General features: G+C 44.6%; 3 protein-coding genes across 7 annotated transcripts; 1 reads left to right on the forward strand and 2 right to left on the reverse strand.

The window, feature by feature from the left end:
- Positions 1-87: 87 nt before the first annotated feature.
- LOC135660813 (serine/arginine-rich splicing factor RSZ22A-like) lies at positions 88-7,846 on the reverse strand. 4 transcript variants are annotated; one of them, XM_065176962.1, is made up of 7 exons: positions 7,571-7,846; positions 5,381-5,490; positions 4,375-4,463; positions 942-1,194; positions 672-770; positions 464-568; positions 88-350 (listed from the first exon to the last, which is right to left on the reverse strand). In XM_065176962.1, the coding sequence occupies exons 1-7, from the start codon at positions 7,829-7,831 to the stop codon at positions 314-316; spliced, it is 954 nt and encodes a 317-aa protein (XP_065033034.1). In that variant the 5' UTR covers positions 7,832-7,846; the 3' UTR covers positions 88-313. The 4 variants fall into 4 exon arrangements, with proteins under 4 accessions (XP_065033034.1, XP_065032711.1, XP_065032854.1 ...); XM_065176639.1 differs by having other exon boundaries at positions 464-571; XM_065176782.1 differs by having other exon boundaries at positions 672-773.
- A 1,831-nt stretch (positions 7,847-9,677) lies between these two features.
- LOC103981311 (potassium transporter 10) lies at positions 9,678-16,183 on the forward strand. Of its 2 annotated transcripts, none has more exons than XM_018827380.2 (9): positions 9,678-10,870; positions 10,974-11,475; positions 11,578-11,631; positions 12,627-12,887; positions 12,973-13,025; positions 13,641-13,764; positions 13,848-14,102; positions 14,826-15,232; positions 15,421-16,183. In XM_018827380.2, exons 1-9 carry the CDS (start codon positions 10,817-10,819, stop codon positions 16,051-16,053), a joined length of 2,343 nt encoding a protein of 780 aa, XP_018682925.2. In that variant the 5' UTR covers positions 9,678-10,816; the 3' UTR covers positions 16,054-16,183. The 2 variants fall into 2 exon arrangements, with proteins under 2 accessions (XP_018682925.2, XP_009396275.2); XM_009398000.3 differs by having other exon boundaries at positions 10,004-10,870; positions 10,971-11,475.
- A 3,199-nt stretch (positions 16,184-19,382) lies between these two features.
- Positions 19,383-20,220, reverse strand: LOC135679727 (non-specific lipid-transfer protein-like). The gene is made up of 2 exons (XM_065193713.1): positions 19,741-20,220; positions 19,383-19,612 (listed from the first exon to the last, which is right to left on the reverse strand). The coding sequence occupies exons 1-2, from the start codon at positions 20,094-20,096 to the stop codon at positions 19,603-19,605; spliced, it is 366 nt and encodes a 121-aa protein (XP_065049785.1). The 5' UTR covers positions 20,097-20,220; the 3' UTR covers positions 19,383-19,602.
- Between the last annotated feature and the right edge of the window lie 3,872 nt (positions 20,221-24,092).

Genomic DNA, 24,092 nt, shown 5'->3' on the forward strand with positions numbered 1-24,092 from the left:
ATGCGAGGGATCCCATGGGTGCTGCCGTTCTATACCATAGCAGAACACCTCAAACAAACAAAAAAAAATAAGAAAGGGGCACGCTCATGTTAAAGACCTTAATATACTTATATAAGAATAAGAAAGCCATGAGGAAAATAACCTCTTCAAATGCCATGCCAGCAAGCTGAAAGTGCTCCAACTAAAAGGTGAAGAATCCAAAGCTCCGAGAGTCCACAATTTAAGCCAACTAATGATCATAGGACATCCATTGGTCCCTTCAGGTCCTACAGTGAGACAAATTTGGTTGGATTTTTCAGAAACATGGTGTCCTTTAGCTCCGGCTCCGGCTCCTGCTGCGTTTCCCATCCCTGCAGAAAAATCTTTGGCATCATTACTGTCGCAACTACATACACAATTGCTATGTATACAGGTTAAGAGGTCGTCCCTATGTTCAAAGTAATAACTACAGACTGTCACACACCCATTGGCATAGGGGGGAGAGTCTTGACGACGATATGCTGGTGGTGAACGGCTGTGGCTCTTGTCACGGCGAGGAGAATTGCTACGACGTCTATCCCTGCCAGGACTTCTGACAAAAATGAAATGATGATCAACAACACATTCATGAAGATCAAAACGACAAGATCCTAATCTCCACTAGATGGAATCACACAGCTCAGACAACATACTTGTTACCATAAGGAGAATCATCACGACGATATGCCGGTGACCGACTCCGAGGTGAATAGCTGCGACGAGGGGATCTTCTCCCTCGTGGACTACGACTTCTGCTGACCCAAAAACAAAAAAGGTTTTACACATTTCACAAAAAAAGCTAAAATCCATGTAGTAATACATGTAATAGATATATATAACTAACTTTGTATAATAACTTATATACCTTTATAAACAGCGCAATGAGGTTAAGTATAATTAACATTACATAAGAAAAATCATACCCACGACCATAGCTAGGGCTTCGTCGATAGCGAGGTGGGCTAGGGCTTCGACGCCTTCCGCTTCCCAATCCCCCTGTGCCAATCCGCAATTTGCACTCTCGAGCAAAATGACCAGGTTCACCACACTCGTAACAGTTCATGTCCCCACTTCCACCTCCACCTCCACCTCCACCTCCACCTCGCCCTCGACCACCACGACCGCCACCTCCAGCCTTAGAATTATGAGAAAGTTCCACACGCCACCCATGTTTCCCTATAATAAAGGCCAACAAAGTTTATGTTACAAAAATGAAACAGAATTTGGATACAATTAACACCTAGATGAGAAATGAAGACTAGTAGTTGCAGGAAAAAAAAATGTAATTTTCACTTTCACACAAAAATTCAGAAAATGAAGATAAATTCAGAAAGTTACTCTTGCTCTTTCAATTCCAAAGAAGAACTAAACAAACCACAACAATAGCTTACAAACTATATGCTTCAACGATTTTGTCTCTCCACAGCTTTTTTAAAGGATGGAAAAAAATTGAATTAAAATAAGATTAGCATGCAGTGCTGAAAATAAACAACAAAAAAATTCAGCATACTTCAAAAAGATGTCCACCAACCAAGCGGAATTACAAACCAAATGGTCACAACAGAATCAAAATTGAAAAAGAAGAGCTCATGGATTTATTTACCAAGATGGGCTCCTGGACCAATACAAAAGAATAAGCTGTATCTTTAACATAAGTGCATATGCTATCATGTCACGAATATAATGTCTTCCAGATATATGTATCCATACATCAAACATTTATAAATTTTACTCCTCTCCCCACATCAGGCCTCTTGTCTTGCGCATAATAGTGACATCGAAGTCAGTGAAGACAGCAATTGAGCACATAATAATTTGATGATGGCCATGAGAACCCCTAGTTTGTTCAAAATGCATTATATGAGAGAGATGCCTTCACCACGATTGCGAAGTTTGATTGAAACCCATCCACGCACGAGCCCTAACGTAGAAACCCTTTCTCACTTTGTTTCTGCATGGTGACGAAGTTCCTCCCATCGACAAACGACGGCAGCAGAGACAGCGTCTTCCTCCAGCAACAGCGGCAGCGACAACGGCAGCATCTTCCTCCGAAGGCAGTTGTGTTGGTTTCTTCCCCTCCCTCCTGGTTATCTCTATCTCTCTCCTCCCTCGTCCCTCTCTCTCTTCCCCTCCTTCCCCGTTCACAGCAGCCTTCTTCCCCGTTCACTGCTGCCTTCTTCCCCATTCATGCAGCCCTCCTACAGCCTCTTCCCTCTTCCCCGTTCACCACTGCCACTTCATCATTGTTTGTCAATTTGAACTTAGAATAGCTGTCTGCTTTGCTGTTAGTCTTTGTTGTTTGTCTACGTTTGTGACAACAGCTGCAGACTGTTGTAGTGAATCAGTAGTAAAATGCCGATTATTATTGCTATTGCAGTAGTGATTAGTGCTACTTTTTAGTATTTTGGATTGTTGTTGCAGCTTTAGATGGTGACAAGATTGAAGATGATGAACCAGACTTTAATGACCTTTGATGTTAATCTTGTTTTATTTTGTCATTTTGTTATTGGATATGGACAATGTAGTTTGGTACTTTAAATGAATGCAAGTTTGAATCTTGATGTGTCATTTTTGTTTTAGTTTATTTTTATTAATCATGATATATAATTTTTAAATTAATCATGCTAAGGCCCTCAGGCATTTTGGGACCGTGGCGCCTAGCACTTTTGACTGCACTGAGTAGGACAAAAGAATTACAATAATTAATATGAACCCTTGCTGACCATCGACTGCCTGCTATCAACTGGCCAACTGCATGTCAATAGACAACAACCAACAGGATCCTGCAATGGACAGTGATCTCACTGAAGCAGTCGTAGGAAGCAATCACCATGAATGTTAGCGAGACAACATCTACCTGTTTGCTAGAGGATAGATGATAGCGATGGGTAGCATTGACCTTCTATTTCTCTATTCTTTCTTCTCCTCTACCCTTTGCCATAACTACCAGAATCAACTACTGCTTGTTTATTCTTCACAAATCAGTGAACTCACTTGTATTATTTTCTGGAAACCACTAAATTCCTTGGTCAGCAGCAAACCTCTCCCTTGTGCAAACCTGACTGTATTATTTCACACAACCACCACTAAATTCCATATGCAAAAGACCTATTATTTGTGCAATGCTATCTCTTGCTGGTGCCATTATCTCATTCTCAAATTGTCGAGTATGCTCCAATGTATCTGTTTATAAGGATACAACGATTTCTAGAGATATCAAACCTCCTTATCTCTTGCCTTCTTTCCATAATAAGTACTACAAGTTTTACACTCAGACCTACAATAACATGACCAACGATAATATAGATATTAAAACATATAAACTATTATAACAAGAGCAACAAGTCATGATGTCACAAATATTTGAAGTTGACTACATTATCTTTCTCGTTACTCCACAGATGACAAAATCTCTAGTTAAATCGACAACAAAATTTCTACTAAATTCTTTTTAGGTCTCCTTCTATCACTATTCCACACCACTAATGTTAATCAACTCACCTCATCTAAGCATACCATCAATAGGTCCCCTATGAAGTGTTTGTCATCTAGATGATTCTCTGTCAACTCACTTCAACTAATCATAGCATCTATGTCTCCTTTGATGTGTACATATCATCTAGATGGTTCTTATTTTAACCTCTACCGAGAATACACCTAATTAATGTTCTGTACCTATCCAATACTTAAATCCATAAAGCATGATTGGAGAAACTTCATACCAAAATATTTCTTTTAGTCTATGGGGCACTCTGTGATCAGAAACCAAACATGGAAAAAGGGCCGATCATCCTTCTCATGATCTCAGAGTACATCAACCAAGCAGGCCAAGAAACTTTGATCTTTCTGAATCCGGTCTCAGTGGTTTTTAAAATTAATTCTGACACCCATTCTGACATGAACCAAATACACCTAGGTCTTGTAGAGGACTATTTTCATAAAGCAAATAACATCTAACATTTCTATGTGTTAATTCCTCCAACAATGTCAATTTTGAAATCTACCAAATCCGAAGCTTCCATTGTCTAAAATAAAAAAGTATTATTATTTGATACTATTAGTCTTACAAAATATTGGTTGTGCTTGTTCCACCCAACTGCAACAAGAACAAAATTTCAGAAAGATGTGAACCAAAAACAATGCAGAAAAGAATAAAATCTAAAATGAGTAACTAAAAACACAAAAAATATGAAGCATTATATACTAGTTAACCAAAAGTGATATTTCCCATGGTCTAAAACATAGAAGTATAATATTGTTGAGGAAGGGCATGATATAAGAACAGACAATGTTTGAGATTTAGGTGATCTGAGTATCATATAATGTAAGGAAAATAAAGCACAAGAACTTGTGTACCATCTATGTCGCGGATGGCATCCAAGGCATCTCTTCGGTCATCAAATTCAACAAAACCATAACCAGGTGGTCTCCGAGCAACCCAAACACTGCACATGCTCGAACAACATGGTTCCGAGCATCATATCACATCAAGTTTTCAACCAACCATAACAATATAATAAGCGATCGCATGTATTTTATAAACATATACAGGAGCATGAAAAATAAAGACCTATCATGTTTTCATGAGCTCAACACCACAAATTTATATAGACTATTGGCATAGTCAACCCATGCAATTTAATACACAAAGATCAAGAGATGACTGAACATTTACACATGGCGACCAACAAACAAAATTTGAGATGACATCTATCTGTAGGAGTGAATTACAAAACTAATTAAACAGATATAAATAATAGGCATCCCAATACGATATACAAAACAAGTATACGGTAGCATTACGACTAGGCAATGGTTTTATTGCATAGAGCATAAGAATGTCTAACAGCTGGAATCAATCATCAATACCAACCTTCTGAGTCTTGCTTGAACAAACTATGGCATCAACTCGTTCATAGAAGATCGTTAAAAATGCAATTAATTCTGCATTAGTTAGTGTCATCTTCCTTTCCCTGAAGTGTTTGCTTAAATATTCATGCATCAGCTTTGGATTTCATACTTAAATTAGTGCTAATTGTGTTGATCCTACTAAGTTCTGCATTGATTAGTCTTGCAATCTTGCTTAAGCAATCCTCTCGACATACACCCTTCACTAGATGCAACCAAAGATTCTCAGAATAAATCAAGATAAAGACAAATATTTTTGATATTTGTGCAAAAAGGAGATATCAAGGTATGCAAGAGCCTCGAGCTCAAATGATCAATATGAAACTCAATGCTTCCATAAAGCAAGTCAGATCAACAAATAAAAAACATATTGACAAGAAAAAAAAATAAACAATTTCAGATCATACATGCCCAGCTATCAAAATTAAGGTATTGATTTCATTAAAATGTCCACCTTCGAAGTACACCGAATGCTCGGAATTCATCTTCTAGTTCTCTTTCACTGACTCGTGAATCCAGGTTTCCAACGTAAACTCGAGACATTTTGGAACAATGATTGCCAACCTAATAAGAATAAACCATGAAAAAAAAATTGTTAAAATAATATAAAAGGAGTCAAATATACTTGCATACACCTACACTAGCAGATGTTGTTATTGCTAGTAGTGATTTGACTTGAAAATTAGATACCCCTAAAATTGAAATTGAGATGTAAATAATTGGAAGATAGAATGCCTGCAAGTTTTTTTCTTCGCAAAGGGTAAGTGATGGTGGGTTTTAATCATCAATTAAGCTAGCAACTTCAAAAATATATCTATGAGGTTTTGAACCCTCAAACATTGGTAAGTGAGTCTCATACACCATTACTATCAATGTTTTAGGTTTAAAAGCATGTCGGATGAGGTTTCAAACACTTGACCCTTTGGAAAGTGGGTTTGGCACACTAGAAAAAAGTACAATGCAAGATATATATATATATATATATATATATATATATATATTTGTATGTGTAGAAAACAATGAATATGAACAAAAAGAAGAAAGAACATTACAAGTTTCTAAAGAATGACCAGTTTTTACCTGAAAGATCAATGACACAAAGAAAGCAATAGTGATCTAAAGTTCTGATTATAATAATAACAATAATGAGCATGTGGAAAGAGATGTGAATAAACAAAATTCTAGTGAGAGACAAATAACCTCGTAATTTATAAAAACATTTTAAGAATAAAATAAGACAATAATTCTATATGATTTCTAAAATAAGGTTTGGAAGATTTAAAGACGATGTCTAGTTTAACTAAAAATACTGAACCAATAAGGAAGAAGAACACATGCCAGAAATGACAAGGATATGGAAAAGCGGAAGAGGGAATAGAGAAACCAGATTCATAAGCAATAAAATGACGAGAGAATCTGGAGAAAAGAAAGGAAAAAAGGGTACAAGTAATCACTATTGGTAATGTATTACAACTTTAAACACATTCTAAGTTCAGATGAATCGCAAGATAGTAAGATCGATTACATAGTCATTTTGGGATGTATAAACAAAAAAAAATATTTGATTACACACGAAACTGTAATTTTCAAGATCTATTCCATGGTCATTTTGCCTCGTCAGTATTACTAGTGCTAGTAGAGTTTGGCAAACATTCACCAAAAAATTCAAGACCTAACATGATCTTCGTAAAACCTAAGACAAGTCCTCCTAAGAAAACAGCAAAACATCAATGAGCTTCAAACAGAAATATGGCCCGCGTACACCTACCACCTGTCAAACAAAAAAGTTTTATAATGGTAACCAATTTCAAGCATCAACATCTTAAAACATCAGAAAGACCATACATCTTGCACCATCGAAAGCTATGGCGATGGTATCTTGAATTCAATAAAGCATGGAACTCCAACGAAATATTTCATTACATGCTAACATGTCCCATTGAGAGCTCAACAATTCAATTATGGTTGGATCAACCAACATTCTATGATCAATTCAATTTTTTTCCTTTTGACATGATAAAGCAGATCCTTAGGTTCAAGAATACCAAAACATTCAAGGAATTATGAAGGATTTAAATTTATACGTTTTTCAAGATCAAGAAACATCCCGTGATGAACTAGGTGATAACAAAAATAAAAGTCTCACAAGAAGATATGCAGCTAAATGTTCACCTCTTTCTTTCCACAAATTATCTTTAAAGAGAACCCTTCTCGACGTGATCAATAGTATTTATCACAAATCATTCCTATCAAGCAGCGATCTTACCATTATCCAAGAATACTAATATTTCGGAAGTTGTGATGGATTAGCAAGAAACACGTCAAACAAAGAGCACAAAACCGCCAAGAAACCCTTATCACCATCCAACATAAGGAATCGCAACAAAACAATATGTAATATATGTCATTCGAAACCCAATCAGGAAGCCCTTTCTTCGCATCCTGCGTTCTTTTCTTCTCCCCTTCAGGTACCGCACGACAACGCAAGACGATGTCCCCAATCAGGAAACAGGAAAAGAAAACGAATGTAACAGATGACAACACCGACGCGACGCCTTCAAATCCAGGTCCCGTAGAAACCAAAGAGAGAAAGGAGAGAGAGAGAAGCGGGGAAGGAACGAGATGCAAAGAACATCGGGATTACCTCGAAAGATTGCAGATTCGCCGGTGGGAGAACCTCGAGAAGGGATTTCCTTTGCCGAGTTAGGGTTTTACGGTGGAAGAAAATATAAAGCCGACTGGGTGAGTTGATATCGGGCGGGCGGGCGGGCGGGCGGGTACCATTTGGATCCGAAATTAGTGTCCGAACCGGATTCCATTTGGATCCGAAAAAATTCAAACTAAAGGGCCTCGAAGCCCATCCAATAAACAACAAATCGGGCTCGAATTGGGCCGAGAAACGCATGGGACGACCTTCCTTTCTTTACGGGACGATTTGGTTGATCCGCATTAATTATAGGCCAAATCTAACTCAGTCACCTAAAATTAATCTTTATTTTATTTCTAATTCCATCTCACGCATAAATTTAATGGTTAATATTGGCCAAAGTTATATCACAAAGAACAGCTCTTCTACTCTTCCAAAAGAGATACTTTACTTGCAGTGTTTAATATGGTGTCTTTTCAGCGGTGAAAGTGATAGCTTTGAAAAGAAAGAGAGAGAGAGAGAGAGAGAGAGAGAGAGAGAGATGAAGACAAAAAGATTCATGTGAATTCAAAGTGAGTCAAAAGACGCCAAGCCCACATCACACCTAACCTTATCAGTCACAATAATAATATAAAAAGGGGATAATATCAACATACAAGTGACATGAAACCAAAAAGAAAGACTTGAAAGGAAGGGATAAGCATGTCGACAAGGAAAGATCGGATCACGAGAGAGAGATAGTTTGGGTCAGCATGGTCTGGAGCTTGATCTCAATGCCTCACGGAAAGACGCACAAGACAACGCAAGCTCGAGATGGTTTCATGCATGCCTTGGACAAGATATCAAGCGTTGGCTTTTGTTCCTTGGGGTGGGATGTTGGTGACGACTTGCCAACTTCGACAGAATACATATTTCTTTCTGTACCTGTGTTTGTCTCCATCTATCTGGATTTAGAGAGAGAGAACTCTATCTATCTATCTATCTACATCCATCCATGATAAGAGTCGAGAGAAACCTTCTCACCTCTTTCCCCTATCCTTGAATCAAGCTCCTCATTCAACTAATGTTACATAAACAACGAGAGGGCTGTGCCAGTTGAGTTGTACTGATGCGTGTGGTCGGTTGTGTGCATCACAAAACATGCTATTTGTCTCTTGCAATCCCCTAGTTTATGTATCAGCAGAGTGCACCGAAGGAAGCAGTGAGCATGAATGTTGTTGGACTGTGCCAGAGACATATTATTCCTAACACCATTTGGAAAATTCAGAGACAGAGAGAGAGAGAGAGAGAGAGAGAGAGAGAGAGAGAGGAGTAAATGAGTGAATTGATTGTGAATCTAATGCATGTCTACCATTAATGTAGACCTACTGTTTTGGTATGATAGATGATAGCAGTGGTTTGACAATGATCTCGTGGTACTGCGAGGGGAAAAGAAATGCATGTTGGTCCTCCTCGCTCCTCAGTGCCCTGTGAGTCACGAGAACAACTAGTCCCCAAATAAACCTCAACAAGGATGCTTTTTGGATTAACATATTGCTCGTAATTGGTGGAGACATGTTGAGGTTTGCTCCTTTAGCAAAGCCAGGAAGTGATAATGTTCGCTTTAACCAGAAAATTCGTGAAAAATCGGCATATGATTCCTTGCTCATTGATCTATTTAATGTTGATGACTACATAGTTTTTTTCCTCTCTCTCTCTCTCTCTCTCTCTCTCTCTCTCTCTCTCTCTCTCTCTTTTGGTTCCTTTTACAGCTTCATCGAACCTTACTATACTCCGATCGTGTTCCGGTTGACAGAATCACGGTTGGATGTCTTCACATATATTTCATGGCAACTGCTTGGGATCTTGGCAAGTGACCACCGCTATAGCTTTCAGTTTGCGCCAAGGATGATGTATGGGTTTCCTAGCGAGCGTGATGTGGTGCTCCCTCCATAAAAGGAGCTTTAACAAATATGTAGTGACCAGAGCAACACCATCTCATGGTGCTAATCCCACGACTTGGTGGTGTAGCTCCAAGCCTGCCTTTTTGCCTTGGCACAATGAGTCGTCGACGGTCCTCGATACCCTTTTCGGGAAGCTTGAAGATTCATCCTGCTGTAATGTGCTCGTCTAGCAGCGAACCCGAAGATACAGGATGAACAAGAAGGAGATGCAGCTGAGATCGTCTAGCCAACCGAGTTCATGCACTGCATTCTCGATTGTGAATTATTTGGGAAATGCATCAGTTCATGTATCATGTGAAGATTCAGAAAGGTAACTGAAGATTTTAACCAATCGATGGGAACGGCCAATCCAATAAATGGATCATCCCATTTCTGTTCGAGTCGCAATGATTCACAAGCTGTGTCTCACCGGGAATCTGGACCACCGAGGCATTGGAACATGCAGCATGCGCATTCATATTCGATAGAGAAGACAACTAGTTGTGCTGGTTCCTGTGTGATCTCCGTCTGAGATGGCAAGACAAGCCTACCCCATGCATTTCTTGTTCTTTTCATTCTGAGGTCAAAGGTTGACAAGGAACAATCATAAAGGCATGCTTGAATCATCCGTCCTCAGCTCTGCGACAAGCTGCAAATCTTTCCGTCTGCTTTTTGATCAGCCTTAGAGCACCCACAGCCACCTTTTTTTCGGTTTTTTGTTTTCCTTCGGTTACTCTTTCCCCTTTTCTTCCTGTTTTAGTGCCTTCCACAGCAGGAGGCCAGCTCAATATCCTCACCTTCGAATGCCACCAAAGGAACAAAAGGAAGAAGAAGACGGTACCACCACATTCATGACCACCAACCCCACCTCTCTCTCTCTGCAGACACGCCAAGACGAAACTGTTCCCTCCTCTGAATTGTAACTGAAACCCACGGTGAGGAAGCACCTACCTCCTCCCATCGCATCATGACCACCAACTCCATTAAATCAATCTCCCACACACTCTTCACCCCCTGCTCACAATATTCTAATGCTCCTCCTCTCTTTGGCTTCAACTCTCTTCTCCGTATCACCCCTCCCTGGATGCTCTCTCCCGCCCCCATCTGACCTCTCTGTTCGTCTCCTTCACAATCCCAACCGCCCCTTTCCGAAGCCCGTTACAACATTCTAAGAGAAGAGGAAAAAAGAACAATAGCAGACGCCAGAGCCCGTCACCTCTGTCCCCGATGTGGTGAGGCTTCTCTTGTTTCTGGAAATCCTCCTCAGAGCTAAAAATATGAACCACATAGCGAGTGCGGTGATTTCTTGACCTCTTCAAAGATGGATCTCGAGCGCGGTGGCGCCGGAGCTGGCCGCTACTCCACTCCTGAAAAGGTATGTTGGGTTTTCTTCAAAAAAGATCCCTTCTTTATTGATTTGGTGCGGCTTATGGGGCTCGTTTTGATCCCATGTTTTGGTGAAATTTGCGTGACAGAAGAAGGATTCATGGAGGACGGCGCTGACATTAGCCTACCAGAGTCTCGGGGTCGTGTATGGCGATCTGAGCACGTCGCCGCTGTACGTATACAAGAACACCTTCGCCGAGGACATAGAACACTCGGAGACGAATGAGGAGATCTACGGCGTGCTCTCCTTCGTCTTCTGGACCCTCACGCTCGTCCCCCTCCTCAAGTATGTCCTCATCGTCCTCCGGGCGGACGACAATGGCGAGGGTGGCACGTTTGCGCTGTACTCCCTCCTCTGCCGCCACGCCCGTGTCGGATTCCTGCCGAATGGTCAGCTGGCTGATGAGGAGCTATCCACTTACAAGAAGATGGACGGTGGGGGAGCTGCTCCGCCGATGGGCGCTGACACTGCGGCATCAAGGGTGAAGAGGCTGCTCGAGAAGCACCATGTGTTGCAGCGCCTGTTATTGCTTCTCGCCTTGATCGGGACTTGCATGGTTATCGGGGATGGTGTTCTCACACCAGCCATTTCTGGTGATATCTTGTTCTTCTTTTGGATTCTCCCCCATTTTTGGGGACGTTTCATTGTTCTCGCCGCTCGGGGGATGTTCTGACCAACCAGTGGCGGCTTTGCAGTTTTCTCGGCGGTTTCAGGGCTCGAGCTCTCCATGTCCGAGGAACAACACAAGTGTAAGCCAATTCTGAACACTCATTCACAAACTCGATTTTGTAAGGATTAGCAATAATGATTTTTGTTGTGTACAACAAGCACATTTGGCTAACCACTAGAGCTTTTCCAGGTGATCTGGTTGCTGTCACACTTCTCGTTTACTTCTTCTGTGATGTGGATGTGCCTAGTTTGATTCCTATATGATGCCTCTTTTTGTTCTTTGTTTTGATGACTAGCAATGGATTGACTTGCTGTATATGATGCTGAGATCCTATGGTTGCTTACACCCTGAAGATGTGCTTTTAGCAACCTTTTTTGTGTTTAAAATCTACCCTTGCATGTAGGTTTATGATAAAGGAGAAAGAAAAAAAATTGTGGAGACTTTTCTTTTCTTAGTCACAAAAGTTTCACAAACTGACTTCTAGTGTTTATTTAAATTACATGTCATACAGGTCTGGTTTTGACCAATAAGACAGAATAAATTACCTCCGATTTGTCCTTTGTAATTCTTTACCAAAGAAGATCTATGAGGGTTGTTTATTTTTATACTTGAAATCTTTCTTTAGGAGTGCAGCTTTAAGGATCATGGAATTTAGAATCCTGTAAATGACCAAATTTAGGCTACTTGCTAGAATTACCAAAGACGGAAATTAGAAAATGTCAATTTTTTGATATGTTCATGAGACAAGAAACAAGTTCAAATTATCTATTCATTCCTCATTAATAAATGGTGCCTGTTCATTCTTAAATATGTAATTGGCGCTGTTGTATGATCTGAGCTGCTTTTGACAATCCAATGGTAGTATAAATGTACCAAGGCTTATATCACATGATTTTGCTGTAATAAGATACTTTAATGATATGTTGCTTTGCACAGCTATTGATTCTCTTTTTGGTCGTATGAACCAGCGTTTGATATTTCTATAGATTCTCTTTTGCGGACTCGCCTGCAACTTGTAATGCATAGATAGACTTTCTGGCTTGACGTTTACTTCTAGCATTCATCGATGTGCAGATGTGGAGGTTCCCGTAGCATGCCTTATATTAGTTGCTCTGTTCGCCCTGCAACATTATGGCACGCATCGGGTTGGGTTCCTATTTGCACCAATTGTCATCACTTGGCTTCTATGCATCAGTGTGATTGGTGTTTACAACATTTTTCACTGGAACCCACATGTATATCAAGCACTTTCTCCATACTACATGTATAAATTCCTGAAGAAGACTCAGAGAGGGGGTTGGATGTCCCTGGGTGGCATACTGCTGTGCATCACGGGTATGGGGGGGATTATTTTATTTGCCACGGTAGTCTACTTGATTATCTTCATGGATCATGCTGCAACTTTCTCTTGTCCATGCAGGCTCTGAAGCTATGTTTGCAGATTTGGGACATTTCTCACAATTGTCAATACAGGTAAAAGAATACAGACTTCAAGATCTTTCCACTTTTTCTCAGTCTCTAGTTAGTATCCTCATCTCATTGATGCTTCCACTTAATCCCATTTCCGATATCCTCAGTTCCATCTATACTAAAACTGGAAACTGGTAATCTAATTTCTTGGTTCATGTAACTGCTTCCATGTGCCATCTCATTTTACATGCAACTTCTTGCTTGTGTTCTGGCCTTTATTTATACTTGAGTCAGAGCTTGTACAAATATTTCCTGGTACCATCTTCATCCACACCACCCAATCGGAATATTGCTAATTCAAATTTGATCTTTTGAAACAAGGCGACACTGGATGTGTGGATTAACATCCGGGCCAACATTTGTAAATTTACCCGTAATGAAAATGCTGAATAGCCTGCCAACCTCCTCTTCACAGACAATCCCCATAAATATAGTGATATTGCACCAATGAGTCAACTCCATCTTTTTCCAAGGATGAAGAAAAATGCATGACAGAAGGAAAATTAGAATTTCCGAAATCTTGATATTGATATTTGATATCTTGACAGCTACAACTCTCTATGCATGAAAAATTGATATTTGATAATTGGTTCTCACTAATTAACTTATACTCTGCAGATTGCTTTTACCTCTGTGGTCTATCCATCACTGATCCTAGCGTATATGGGACAAGCTGCCTATCTATCCAGACATCACATTATTGAAAGTGACTATCGAATTGGATTCTATGTTTCAGTGCCAGGTATGCCATCAGGAATCTTGAAATTTATCTGTATAGCAATGTTGATTTTCAGTATACTGAATGTAGAGTTATTATCTCGTTAGAACAAATAAGGTGGCCAGTTCTGGGAATAGCTATACTGGCAGCCGTTGTTGGAAGCCAAGCAGTTATCACGGGTACTTTCTCGATCATCAAGCAGTGCTCTGCTTTGAGCTGCTTTCCCAGGGTGAAGATCGTTCACACGTCATCTAAAGTACATGGGCAAATATACATCCCCGAGATTAACTGGATGTTAATGATATTGTGCTTGGCCGTTACTGTTGGTTTTAGAGATACAAAGCGCCTCGGTAATGCATCAGGTATGTGAAGAGCTAAAACTTAAGATAGTCATTCATTCATATCAAACCATTATAGCAGACTACCAAAATATTTCCTTGGGAAGCTGTGTGACTGGCAATTGCTCTTATTGAGATTCCATGCGATATATGAGGCCATACGAATCTGGAAATCTCGATTTAATAATGAGTATGTCTATTCAACCTGATACAGCCCACTCATCTTCTGATAAATGATTAGTCCTTTTCTCTCTTGCATGCCAGTCCTTTGAACTTTACCCAATTTCTGGCTTGGATTTTATGCGCCTTCCACATTAGTATCGCTTCAGCTTGTGCATGCTATTGCAAACAGCGTTGGATGCCAACCTCTTCGATTGTGGATCCCTAATATCAGTTTAGAGTTGGACGACTTGCGACAACATGTACACCGTGTTCCATCATTAGAAATCGATCCTTTTGGCCTTTAAGGTTTCTTGTGACCTCGCTTGATATTCCACATGTTCACAACATTGAATCATAAAATGCCTAGTTTTGATATATCTGCTCGGTACTGAACCCCAATAAATAGGTGTAATTTATCAATATCCATAGAGCGTATGCATCTACGTTTTTCTTTTCGCTTATTCTTCGCATAATGAAATAAATACTAAGAGACATGACCTACGACAAATCATATTCCTTTTTCCCACAACTTCATGTGGCAAAATGCTTCGGGCCTAATCTATGATCTGTTCTTTTGTTTGACAGGGCTGGCTGTAATTGCTGTGATGCTGGTTACTACCTGCTTGATGTCTCTTGTGATAGTTCTGTGCTGGCACAGGAGCATCTTTTTGGCTGTTTGTTTCATTCTCTTCTTTGGAACGATCGAGGCACTGTATTTCTCAGCGTCCCTTATCAAGTTTTTGGAAGGTGCTTGGGTCCCTATTGCCCTCTCAATTATTTTCATGGTAATCATGTATGTGTGGCACTACGGTACTCTCAAGAAGTATGAATTCGACATCCAGAATAAGGTCTCCATCGATTGGCTCCTGGGTCTCGGCCCTAACCTAGGAATTGTCCGTGTGAGAGGCATCGGTCTCATTCATACTGAACTGGTATCAGGAATCCCAGCCATCTTTTCACACTTTGTCACCAACCTCCCTGCATTTCACCAGGTTAGCCATGTTTTATTTACTTTTTCTGCTGTTAAGATGTGTGGTAGAAGACATTATCCGATACAAGTTTCCTTGATGTGCTCAGTAAACATATCACACTTCGTGGTCATTAGCATATTAATCTCGGTATTAGTTTCAAAACGGGAAAGGCTGTACTTAAGTCTGATCACATGCTGCGATTGCTCCAGGTCCTTGTGTTCCTCTGCATCAAGTCGGTGCCGGTGGCATATGTCAGGCCAGAGGAGCGGTTCCTTGTGGGCAGAATTGGCCCAAAAGAATACAGGGTCTATAGGTGCATCGCACGGTATGGGTACCACGACGTCCACAAGGATGATTTAGAGTTCGAGAAGGACCTAGTTTGCAGCATTGCCGAGTTCATCCGGTCAGGCATCTCTCATCCCAGCGGCACGGCAGAACGATCCGAGAAGGATGATAACAGAATGGCTGTCGTCGGAGCTGGAATACGATTGTGTGAAGAGGATGCTGACCCAGAAGATGCAGCTGGCCCTTCAGGGTCAAAGGAGATACAATCAACTGTCACGGCAAGGAAAAAGAAGGTGAGATTTGTGGTGCCTGAGAGCTCAGATATGGATTCCAGCGTGAGGGAAGAGCTGCAGGAGCTGATGGAAGCCCGAGAAGCAGGCATGGCTTTCATTATGGGGCATTCCGACGTCAGGGCAAAGAGTGGATCTGGTTTGATTAAGAGACTCGTCATCGATGTCGGGTATGATTTCTTGAGGAGGAATTGCAGGGGTCCGGCCTTTGCAGTGAGCATTCCTCATGCATCTACATTGGAGGTGGGGATGGTATACAATGTCTAAATTCTATCGTAACAGATGTGTACATCGATGTTCTTAGTTTAAATTAGTTCGAGGATTCGGTTCCTCAGTTTCGGGCTGTCGATTTCAGAAGCGTCTTCTTTTGCGGCATGAAATGAGATCCTGTTTTGCAGATTCTTTCTGTGCCATGTTAAAATGAGCAAACCCTGTCGTGTAGGTTGGAAACGACGAAGAGAACGAATCCAGCAGCAGATCTCGCAAGAGTAGTTTCATTCGATCACCCTGCACGATGAGTCAGTCAACAGGATGTCGGCCATACCATTTCGTTTCGTGCGCGGTATCGCCGTGCTGAAGAATTTGATTTGTGTGGTCAAAGCTTCCTCCAAAACATACAACTCCGATGTCGTCTTCCTTCTCCAGCTTAATGTGAACATCCAAACCTACCTTTTGTCTCTCCTCTTTCAATGCATCTATCTCGTAGCTCAACTCCCAACACAAATAATAATGTTCTACGGACCACGACCCTATGAAGTTTACACAGAAGAGGCCCGAAGGAGCATAAACCTTATCTTCTTCTCTTGGAACATCCCACGGGGCTCCACAATGACAGGAACCTGAGAATCCATGCAATATAATCATCTCGTTCCCTTTTGTTCTTCCTTTCTAGATGATTTTACAGTTCGCCACTCCAAGAGGAATTTCCACAATTAAAAGAGAGTGATTCTTCATGCCTACCCGCAGTGATCCTCGGAAGCACTAAGGAAGAAGAATAACAAATATAATAAGCTCTTTTCAGGGCGTGATTTACGTGGGAACAACCAAAGGCAGATATGCTTTTCACAGTGATTCCTAATTATTTATTTGCATGCTAATCTTATCTACAACTTTTGTATTCCCACTTTTAACCGCTGGTGATCATTGGTTTCTTGCCTGAGTTTTGGCCGCGAGCAATGATCATAATATAGTAACAAAGACGATGAATGTGTGGGTTATGGTTGGATTCCCCAAGCAATGATCTGTAGGATGCATCTGCCGATCTTATTTAATCGCAAAATCAAATCTTTTAGTCGATGAGAGTATGCTTTCGGGGCGGAAGTGGTTTGTGTCGTGCAGCAAGAATCTCATCCGGCTGGCCGGGTCTACAGATTCTTCTGGAGTTGTCTCATCCGAGTCATCTCTCGTCGCCGTCTCTCGGTAGATCTCCTGTTGTGCGTGGAAGGAAGCCTTGGGGGGTTTGGTGCTGCTTCCTGTGGGGCCTTTTTCATTTCCTGCATCGTTTAGCTTACGTTAACAGCTAAAGAATACATGACGCATTAACCATGTCAGTCGACTTCCGCCCATTATTCCTTCCATACTTACAACAGCAGAAGGCGATTGCCTCCTTAAATATCACACCGCCACTCGATCTCCCGTGTCCTCAACCCACTCGCAAACCAGAGCAGGAGCCATGGCCAGCAGGCCCAAGAACACCATCTTGGAGAACTCCTCCGTGATAGCCATGAACTTCGTGAGGATGTCGTCGCTCGCGCTGGCCAACCTGACTCTCGGGCCCGGTCGCGGGAACCACGACGTCGCCGTGCTGCCGCAGCCCCCGACAAAAAAGCCGGCGGTGGACATGCGGCAGACGGAGCCCAAGCCGCGCACCATCACGTACGTGATGCAGCCGGCCGGCACAGAAGGCGACGGCGGCGTCGACGCACGAGCCCAGAAGTACATCGAGAAGGTTCGCTCCAAGAACCGTGCCAATTATCCTGGTTCTTTACCTGATGTCATCCCTCCACCTCCCCTGCCCAAAAAGTAGGCCGCTCGCTAGCGTAGATTTCGTGACTGTAATAAGAGCCGGAGGAAGAGGGCGGTCGCGACGGTGCTTGCACGTTGCTCTTCTTCTGGTTTTCCCGGTTCGATCTTAGCGTCTGTGTCGGTTTGATGGGTGTTCGATCTGGGAGAGATTAGAATGAGATGGGATGGTTCGGTTCAGAGTCTGTACTACTGTGGATGTGGATAATCCGAGCAAATAAACTTGTCACGCTTCTCGATCGTACTTCCTTCCCTTACCACCGGAATGAGTACCGCCAACTGTTCATGCCTGCTTTTGTGCGGGCATATGCCGCTGCAGAATTCCAGGATGGTTGCAGTGGAAGCTGCAATTGCCTCTGGGGATGTCTGCTGCAGCACAAGTAAAGTTGGAAGTGCTGCTTGGACTTGGATAATCTGCTGAAAAGAATATAATTGCATGAAGGTGGGAGTTTTACTTTGGGAGATGGAAAACGACAAGAAAAAATACTCCTAATTCTGTGTAAAATTATAACAAAAATATCTATTTTACAAGTGGAATATATTCCTTCTACCGATTTGCAGTGGACACCTTAAGGTGCACTGCAATTATTGGTTGCTTTTAGGTGGAAAACGGGCGGCAATGGCAAGCTTTTGTTGGAACTCAATCCTTCAAACTAGTGGCAGCTGAAAAGGACGAGGAGGAAAAATCTCGTCTGCAGTGCGTTTCCCCAAAGCCACTCCATAACATGCTTTCTTTCGTGCAGGACCACCAAGTCTGATGAACTGTTGGTGCTGTGAGTAAAGGCAGAGACAAAAGAGAGGCAACTGCTTCGGCCACCAGTTGCAGCAGCGCAGAAGAAAGTGGATCTCGCCTACATTTGATCGTTCTTGACGATGACCGCTTGTCTCTCCAATTAAAAACATCTGGGCTTGCAGAATAATTTTGCGAGTTTCCATTAAAGTGTAAAGTAGATAGATGTAGCTCTCCGGTGTGATCAATGTTGCTGCACACCCTTCGATGTTTGTGAAAGATCACTGGGGCTCGAGGTGCTCATTATATACTTGGTTAGGTTCATCATCTTGTTGATTATGAAGTGGAGTAGGATTGGCTTTGACTTTATGCAATCGGGTTGCTCATCGCATCAAATTCCGCTTTGTCCCATCAAATGATATGATCTGCCTCGGTTGCAGCCCAACATTTGTTGCTGTTCTCCAGTGGTCTCGGCATCTTTCAAGAAAAGGAGAGAGAGAGAGAGAGAGAGAGAGAGAGAGGGGTCGATTGACAGAAGAGAAAGTAAGTGTCATGTCGACCTCGACTAGCAGAAAACTAAACAGCAAAATAATCGATGTAGCTTCGAGTTAGAGAAGGTATCGACGGAGAATAGGGTCAGCAGAGGGTGCATGGAGAGCAGAGGAGGACGGATTGAACGAATCCGGAAGTGACGGCATATACTGTGGAATGTGCTGTGGTCCCTTTAACGGAGGATTGAACGAATCCGGAACTCAAACATGGAGGATTGAGTTCGTTTATACAGTATAGTCCACCATCTGTGATGGGCGTGAAGTTTTGTTTGTTTGGACATAAACACACATCATGTCATCAACACCATGAACTATTATTTACTTACTGCTTACTTATTATTAGCATTGGCACTCATCGAACATCACAAACCACAAAGCCAAATGTAAGAGACGAAAATGCCAGTAGCTGGCGACAGTCCATCTCTTGCCATATGAAATCATTTATTCGTAGCACGCCAACTTAAACCATCTGCCCCCTTCCACGCGGTAGTGTGTAGGTCTCTCTCCATCATCTCATGCAACACTGCACGGCACAAACAGAAGAAGAAGAAGAAGAAGAAGAAGAAGGTCGTTAGATGACGGAAGAGAAGTGGAGCAGCTGTTGGAGCACTCCGACATTCTACGTTTATGCATGGCTGCAACATCACGTACCGGCTGCAGTCGACGTCGGGGCTGACGGGCATGCTGAGATCGATCTTGCAGAAGGGAGGGAGGTGCTGCACCCGCTCCGGCTTGACGCCGAACGAGGGGCCGGTCTGCTTGAGGCACTCGCACAACTGGCGGCGCGAGGCGACGGTGGAGGCCATGCGGTTCAGCGCCCGGGCGCTCTCGCAGCACCGTGGGCTGGGATCTGCCCCGCCCTGTCCGATGAGGTACGACCCGCAAGGGATGAGAGCCGAGACGGCGTCGTTGCAGGTGATTGCCTCGGCCATGGTGTTGCACGCCAGCAGCAACGCAAAAGCCACCAACATCACCCTCAGACCGTACTGGGCTTTCTTCCCTTCCATTGGTTTGGTTTCTTTCTTCTGCTAACGATCGATCGCCACCACAAAAAGTATTCGAGCTCGAGTGTTGCCGACGAGAGACGGACGGGGATGGCTAGCTACTTGTAGTCGTTCGGGTCAAGGGTGTTAGCGGTGAGCTCTTAATGCAATTGATCGAGTGGGCCTTTTTTGTGAGGTTTGTTCGACCGATTTGTGGTTTGCCTCTGGTCGGAATGGCCACGAAGACAAAGACAAAAGGAAACCCATCGATTGAATGCGTTGAGCAGTCCTGTGGACTATATTAATGTCCAACCGAGATGATGCAAATGCAATCTCTTTGTTGGAACTTTACTCTCTTCTTCTTACTAAAATCAATGCAATTATACAATAGGGTCTCCCATGCACATGGATGGATGGCCCTGAGAGGTAGGGGTAGATTCACATCTAAGCAGGTTAAGAAGAGCAAGGATCAAAAACCATCTCCGGATCTTATCACAAGAATTGTCTATCACAGGAGGATTGTTCCCAGTTGAAGTAGGTGATTTTTGTTGATTAGTTCCCAAATAGGGTATGTTATTTAAGTCAAAACCAATGGTCTTGATGAGGGTAATAATGGCGATAAGACTCGGGTGACGTCAGTTGTCCCAGATGATGTTTCACGCCTCTACTGACCTGCCAGCACCTAGTCAACACGAATCGGAATGCCGACCAAAGCACATTAACACCCTGCTCAAGCTCGATCCCTCATGCCACACCACCGGCGATGTCAGACGCAACCAGAAGTACGACCCTGCTCCCTGCGGGCAGGCACATCAGGTAATGGTAATCCTCACTATAAAAACCCTCCTTCACCATCCACTAACTTGATCGTCGGATGGGTCAGGCCTAGCTCCCCGACCCGACCTTTGTGCAGGTGCGAAGGCAGAGGCCATCCACAAACGCGCAGGCGATGAGTCCTCTTCCGGAGGGAATAGCGACCCCGTCCCGATCGGAACACCGCAACCGGCTACCTCAATAGTCCCGAAGAACGTCCTAGGGAGATTCCCCATCATCTGGACCCGAACCAAGCTGCGTCGGCCCCGAGGCCACGGCTTAAAGTTGTTTACACTAATATTTTGGCGCTAGAAGAAGGGCCTGAATGTCGAGGGATCACCCGATCAACTCAGACGAACCCGCAACTAAGGGGTCACACCCGATTGGAGCTCCGAGGGAACATCCCTCGCATGGAGATCTTCATGACGAACACCCCACCACGACCTCAGAGCGCTATTAGTGGATATTCGACGACTCGGGCTTATCGCCACCCGACGGCGCCTTTGTCGACCCGTCGCCCATGTCGTCTGAGGCCTTTCAGGACCTCGCTCATCAAGTCCGAGCTCTGACGGGTATGGTGCAAACCATTTTCCCGCTCGTTTCTCATCCGGTGCACCCGCCTGCGATCCAACCACTGCGGCAATAGGAGCCGCCCGTTCGAGCCCACATGCCACTTCTGGAGTTCCCTACTTCGCCTTGGGTCCGATCGGCCCCACTCGGGGATCGAGTGATGGAAAACCCGAGTGGCCGCCGAAAACCCGAGTGGCCGCCCGGAACCCGAGGCATTATCTTTGGATTCAACGAACTCCCTGCGAGCCCAGCTACGCTTTGTTAGTCAACGGCTCGACGAAGTGGAGAAGGAGGTTCGTAGGTCAAAGGGAGAGCTCAGGGAGGATGCACACCAAGGGTCTTCATTCACTCCCGAGATACAAGATCAGACGGTTCCCCCGAACTTTCGACTCCCCTCCCTGGACGCTTACGACGGCTCCACCGACCCAGCGGATCATGTAGCCGCTTTCCGTGCCTAGATGGCACTGTATGGAACTTCTAATGCTTTGATGTGTAGGGCGTTTCCCACCACCCTGAGAGGGCCGGCCCGCACATGGTACAACGGCTTGAAGATCGGGACTATCATCTCCTTTGATCAGCTCGTCGAAGACTTCGAGCTTAACTTCTTAGCCTACGCCCGACCAAAGTCGTATGTTGCACTGCTCCTCGAACTCAACCAAAGGGAGGACGAGCCCCTCTCCCATTTTATGAATCGCTTTACAACACAAATCCGGGGGTTGTCGGACGCTCATCCCTCTCTGTTAGTGCAGGCGTTTATGACAGTCCTACGACCTTTCAGATTCTTTTGGTCCCTCGTGGAGCGACCCTCTACCACAATACCATATATGCTCCAGCGGGCTAACCAGTACATCCCAACGGAGGCCTGGGAGGCCGTGAGGCGAAGGAGTGACTTTTGGCAATGGGCTCCATAGAAGAAGTCAAACACTCACGGTGGCTATCCGATGTAGTCATCGTAAAAGGAATCTAGGCCCTGCCTCAGTCTCTTCCGAGCGAAGGCTCAATATCTACCTGACCGCCTCCCAGCTCGCGGTTAACTCCAACCTAACCTTCTTTTTGTATCTACATGGCTCGACCGTAGACTGCCCGAGTCCACCTAAGAGTGGTTTGCCCGCCTGAGCCGTGTCCCTCGGTCGTAGTCTGCCCGAGTCCGCCTGAGCCATGCTCCTCAGCCGCATGTTGCCCGAGACCACGCCTGCGCGGCCTGCCCGCCTGAGCCGTGCTCCTTGGCCGCATATTGCCCGAGACCACGCCTGCGCGGCTTGCCCGCCTGAGCCGTGCTCCTTGGCCGCATGTTGCCTGAGACCACGCTTGCGCGGCCTACCCGCTTGAGCCATACCCCTCAGCCGCAGCTCGCCCGAGCCATGCTCCTTGGCCGCATATTGCCCGAGACCACGCCTGTGCGGCCTGCCCGCCTGAGCCATACCCCTCGGTCGCAGCCCGCCTGCGCCGTGCTCCTTGGCTGCGTGTTGCCCGAGACCACGCCTGCGCGGCTTGCCCGCCAGCGCCGTGCTCCTCGGCCGCATGTTGCCCGAGACCACGCCTATGCGGCCTGCCCACCTGCGCCATGCTCCTCGACAGCGTGTTGCCCGAGACCACGCTTGCGCGGCCTGCCCGCTTGCGCCATGCTCCTCGGCCGCATGTTGCCCGAGACCACGCCTACGTCGTGCTCTTCGGCTCCGTATTGCCCAAGACCACACCTGCGCGGCCCGCCCGCCTACGTTGTGCTCCTCGGTTGTGTGTTGCCCGAGACCACGCCTGCGCGACCAGCCCACCTGCGCCGTGCTCCTCGATAACGCATTACCCAAGACCACGCTTGTGCCATGCTCCTCGGCTGTGTGTTGCTCGAGACCACGCTTGCGCAGCCAGCCCGCCTGCGTCGTGCTCTTCGGCTGTGTATTGCCCGAGATCACGCCTGCGCGGCCTGCCCACTTGCGCCACGCTCCTCGGCTCCGTATTGCCCGAGACCATACCTGCGCGGCCTGCCCGCCTGCGTTGTGCTCCTTAGCCGCGTGTCACCCGAAACCACAACCTCTGCCCGACCTACTCGATTGAGTTGTGCTCCTCGGCTACGCACTACCCAGGGTCACCCCTGTGTGTCCAACCCTCTTTCATTACTATACTCCACGATTCCCGCACCCCTGGCAACGGACCCCCCTTTACAGCAATCGACGCATAGCTTCCTTCGGGGGGGGAATATGATGAGGGTAATAATGGCGATAAGACTCGGGTGACGTTAGTTGTCCCAAATGACGCCTCATGCCTCTGCTGACCTGTCAGCACCTGATCAACGCGGACCGGAACGCCGACCAAGGCACATTAACACCCTGCTCAAGCTCGATCCCTCACGTCACGCCACCGATGATGTCAGACGCAACCAGAAGTACGACCTTGCTCTCTACGGGGAGGCACATCAGGAAACGATAATCCTCACTATAAAAACCCTCGCGCTTCGAGGAAATGGGAGGGAGACAAGAAGACACAACTTAGCTAAAGAAACCCCCTTCACCATCCACTAACTTGATCGTCGGAGGGGTCGGGCCTAGCTTCCCGACTCGACCATTGTGCAGGTGCGAAGGCGGAGGCCATCCACTAAACGCGCAGGCGAGGAGTCCTCTTCCGGAGGGAATAGCTACCCCG

Source organism: Musa acuminata, chromosome BXJ1-1 (assembly GCF_036884655.1).
Source record: "Musa acuminata AAA Group cultivar baxijiao chromosome BXJ1-1, Cavendish_Baxijiao_AAA, whole genome shotgun sequence".
NCBI classification, from domain to species: domain Eukaryota; kingdom Viridiplantae; phylum Streptophyta; class Magnoliopsida; order Zingiberales; family Musaceae; genus Musa; species Musa acuminata.

Bases quoted from the DNA above. Each gene is read 5' to 3' on its own strand.
- LOC135660813 (XM_065176500.1), bottom strand. From the start codon at position 7,831: ATGCGTTTCTCGGCCCAATTCGAGCCCGATTTGTTGTTTATTGGATGG. The intron at 774-941 runs GTATGATTTTTC...TTTTTGGGTCAG, and splicing joins AGCCCTAGCTATGGTCGTGG to CAGAAGTCGTAGTCCACGAG. The intron at 572-671 runs GTATGTTGTCTG...CATTTTTGTCAG, and splicing joins GATTCTCCTTATGGTAACAA to AAGTCCTGGCAGGGATAGAC.
- LOC103981311 (XM_009398000.3), top strand. From the start codon at position 10,817: ATGGATCTCGAGCGCGGTGGCGCCGGAGCTGGCCGCTACTCCACTCCT. The intron at 11,632-12,626 runs GTAAGCCAATTC...ATCGATGTGCAG, and splicing joins GTCCGAGGAACAACACAAGT to ATGTGGAGGTTCCCGTAGCA. The intron at 13,765-13,847 runs GTATGCCATCAG...TTATCTCGTTAG, and splicing joins ATTCTATGTTTCAGTGCCAG to AACAAATAAGGTGGCCAGTT.
- LOC135679727 (XM_065193713.1), bottom strand. From the start codon at position 20,096: ATGGAAGGGAAGAAAGCCCAGTACGGTCTGAGGGTGATGTTGGTGGCT.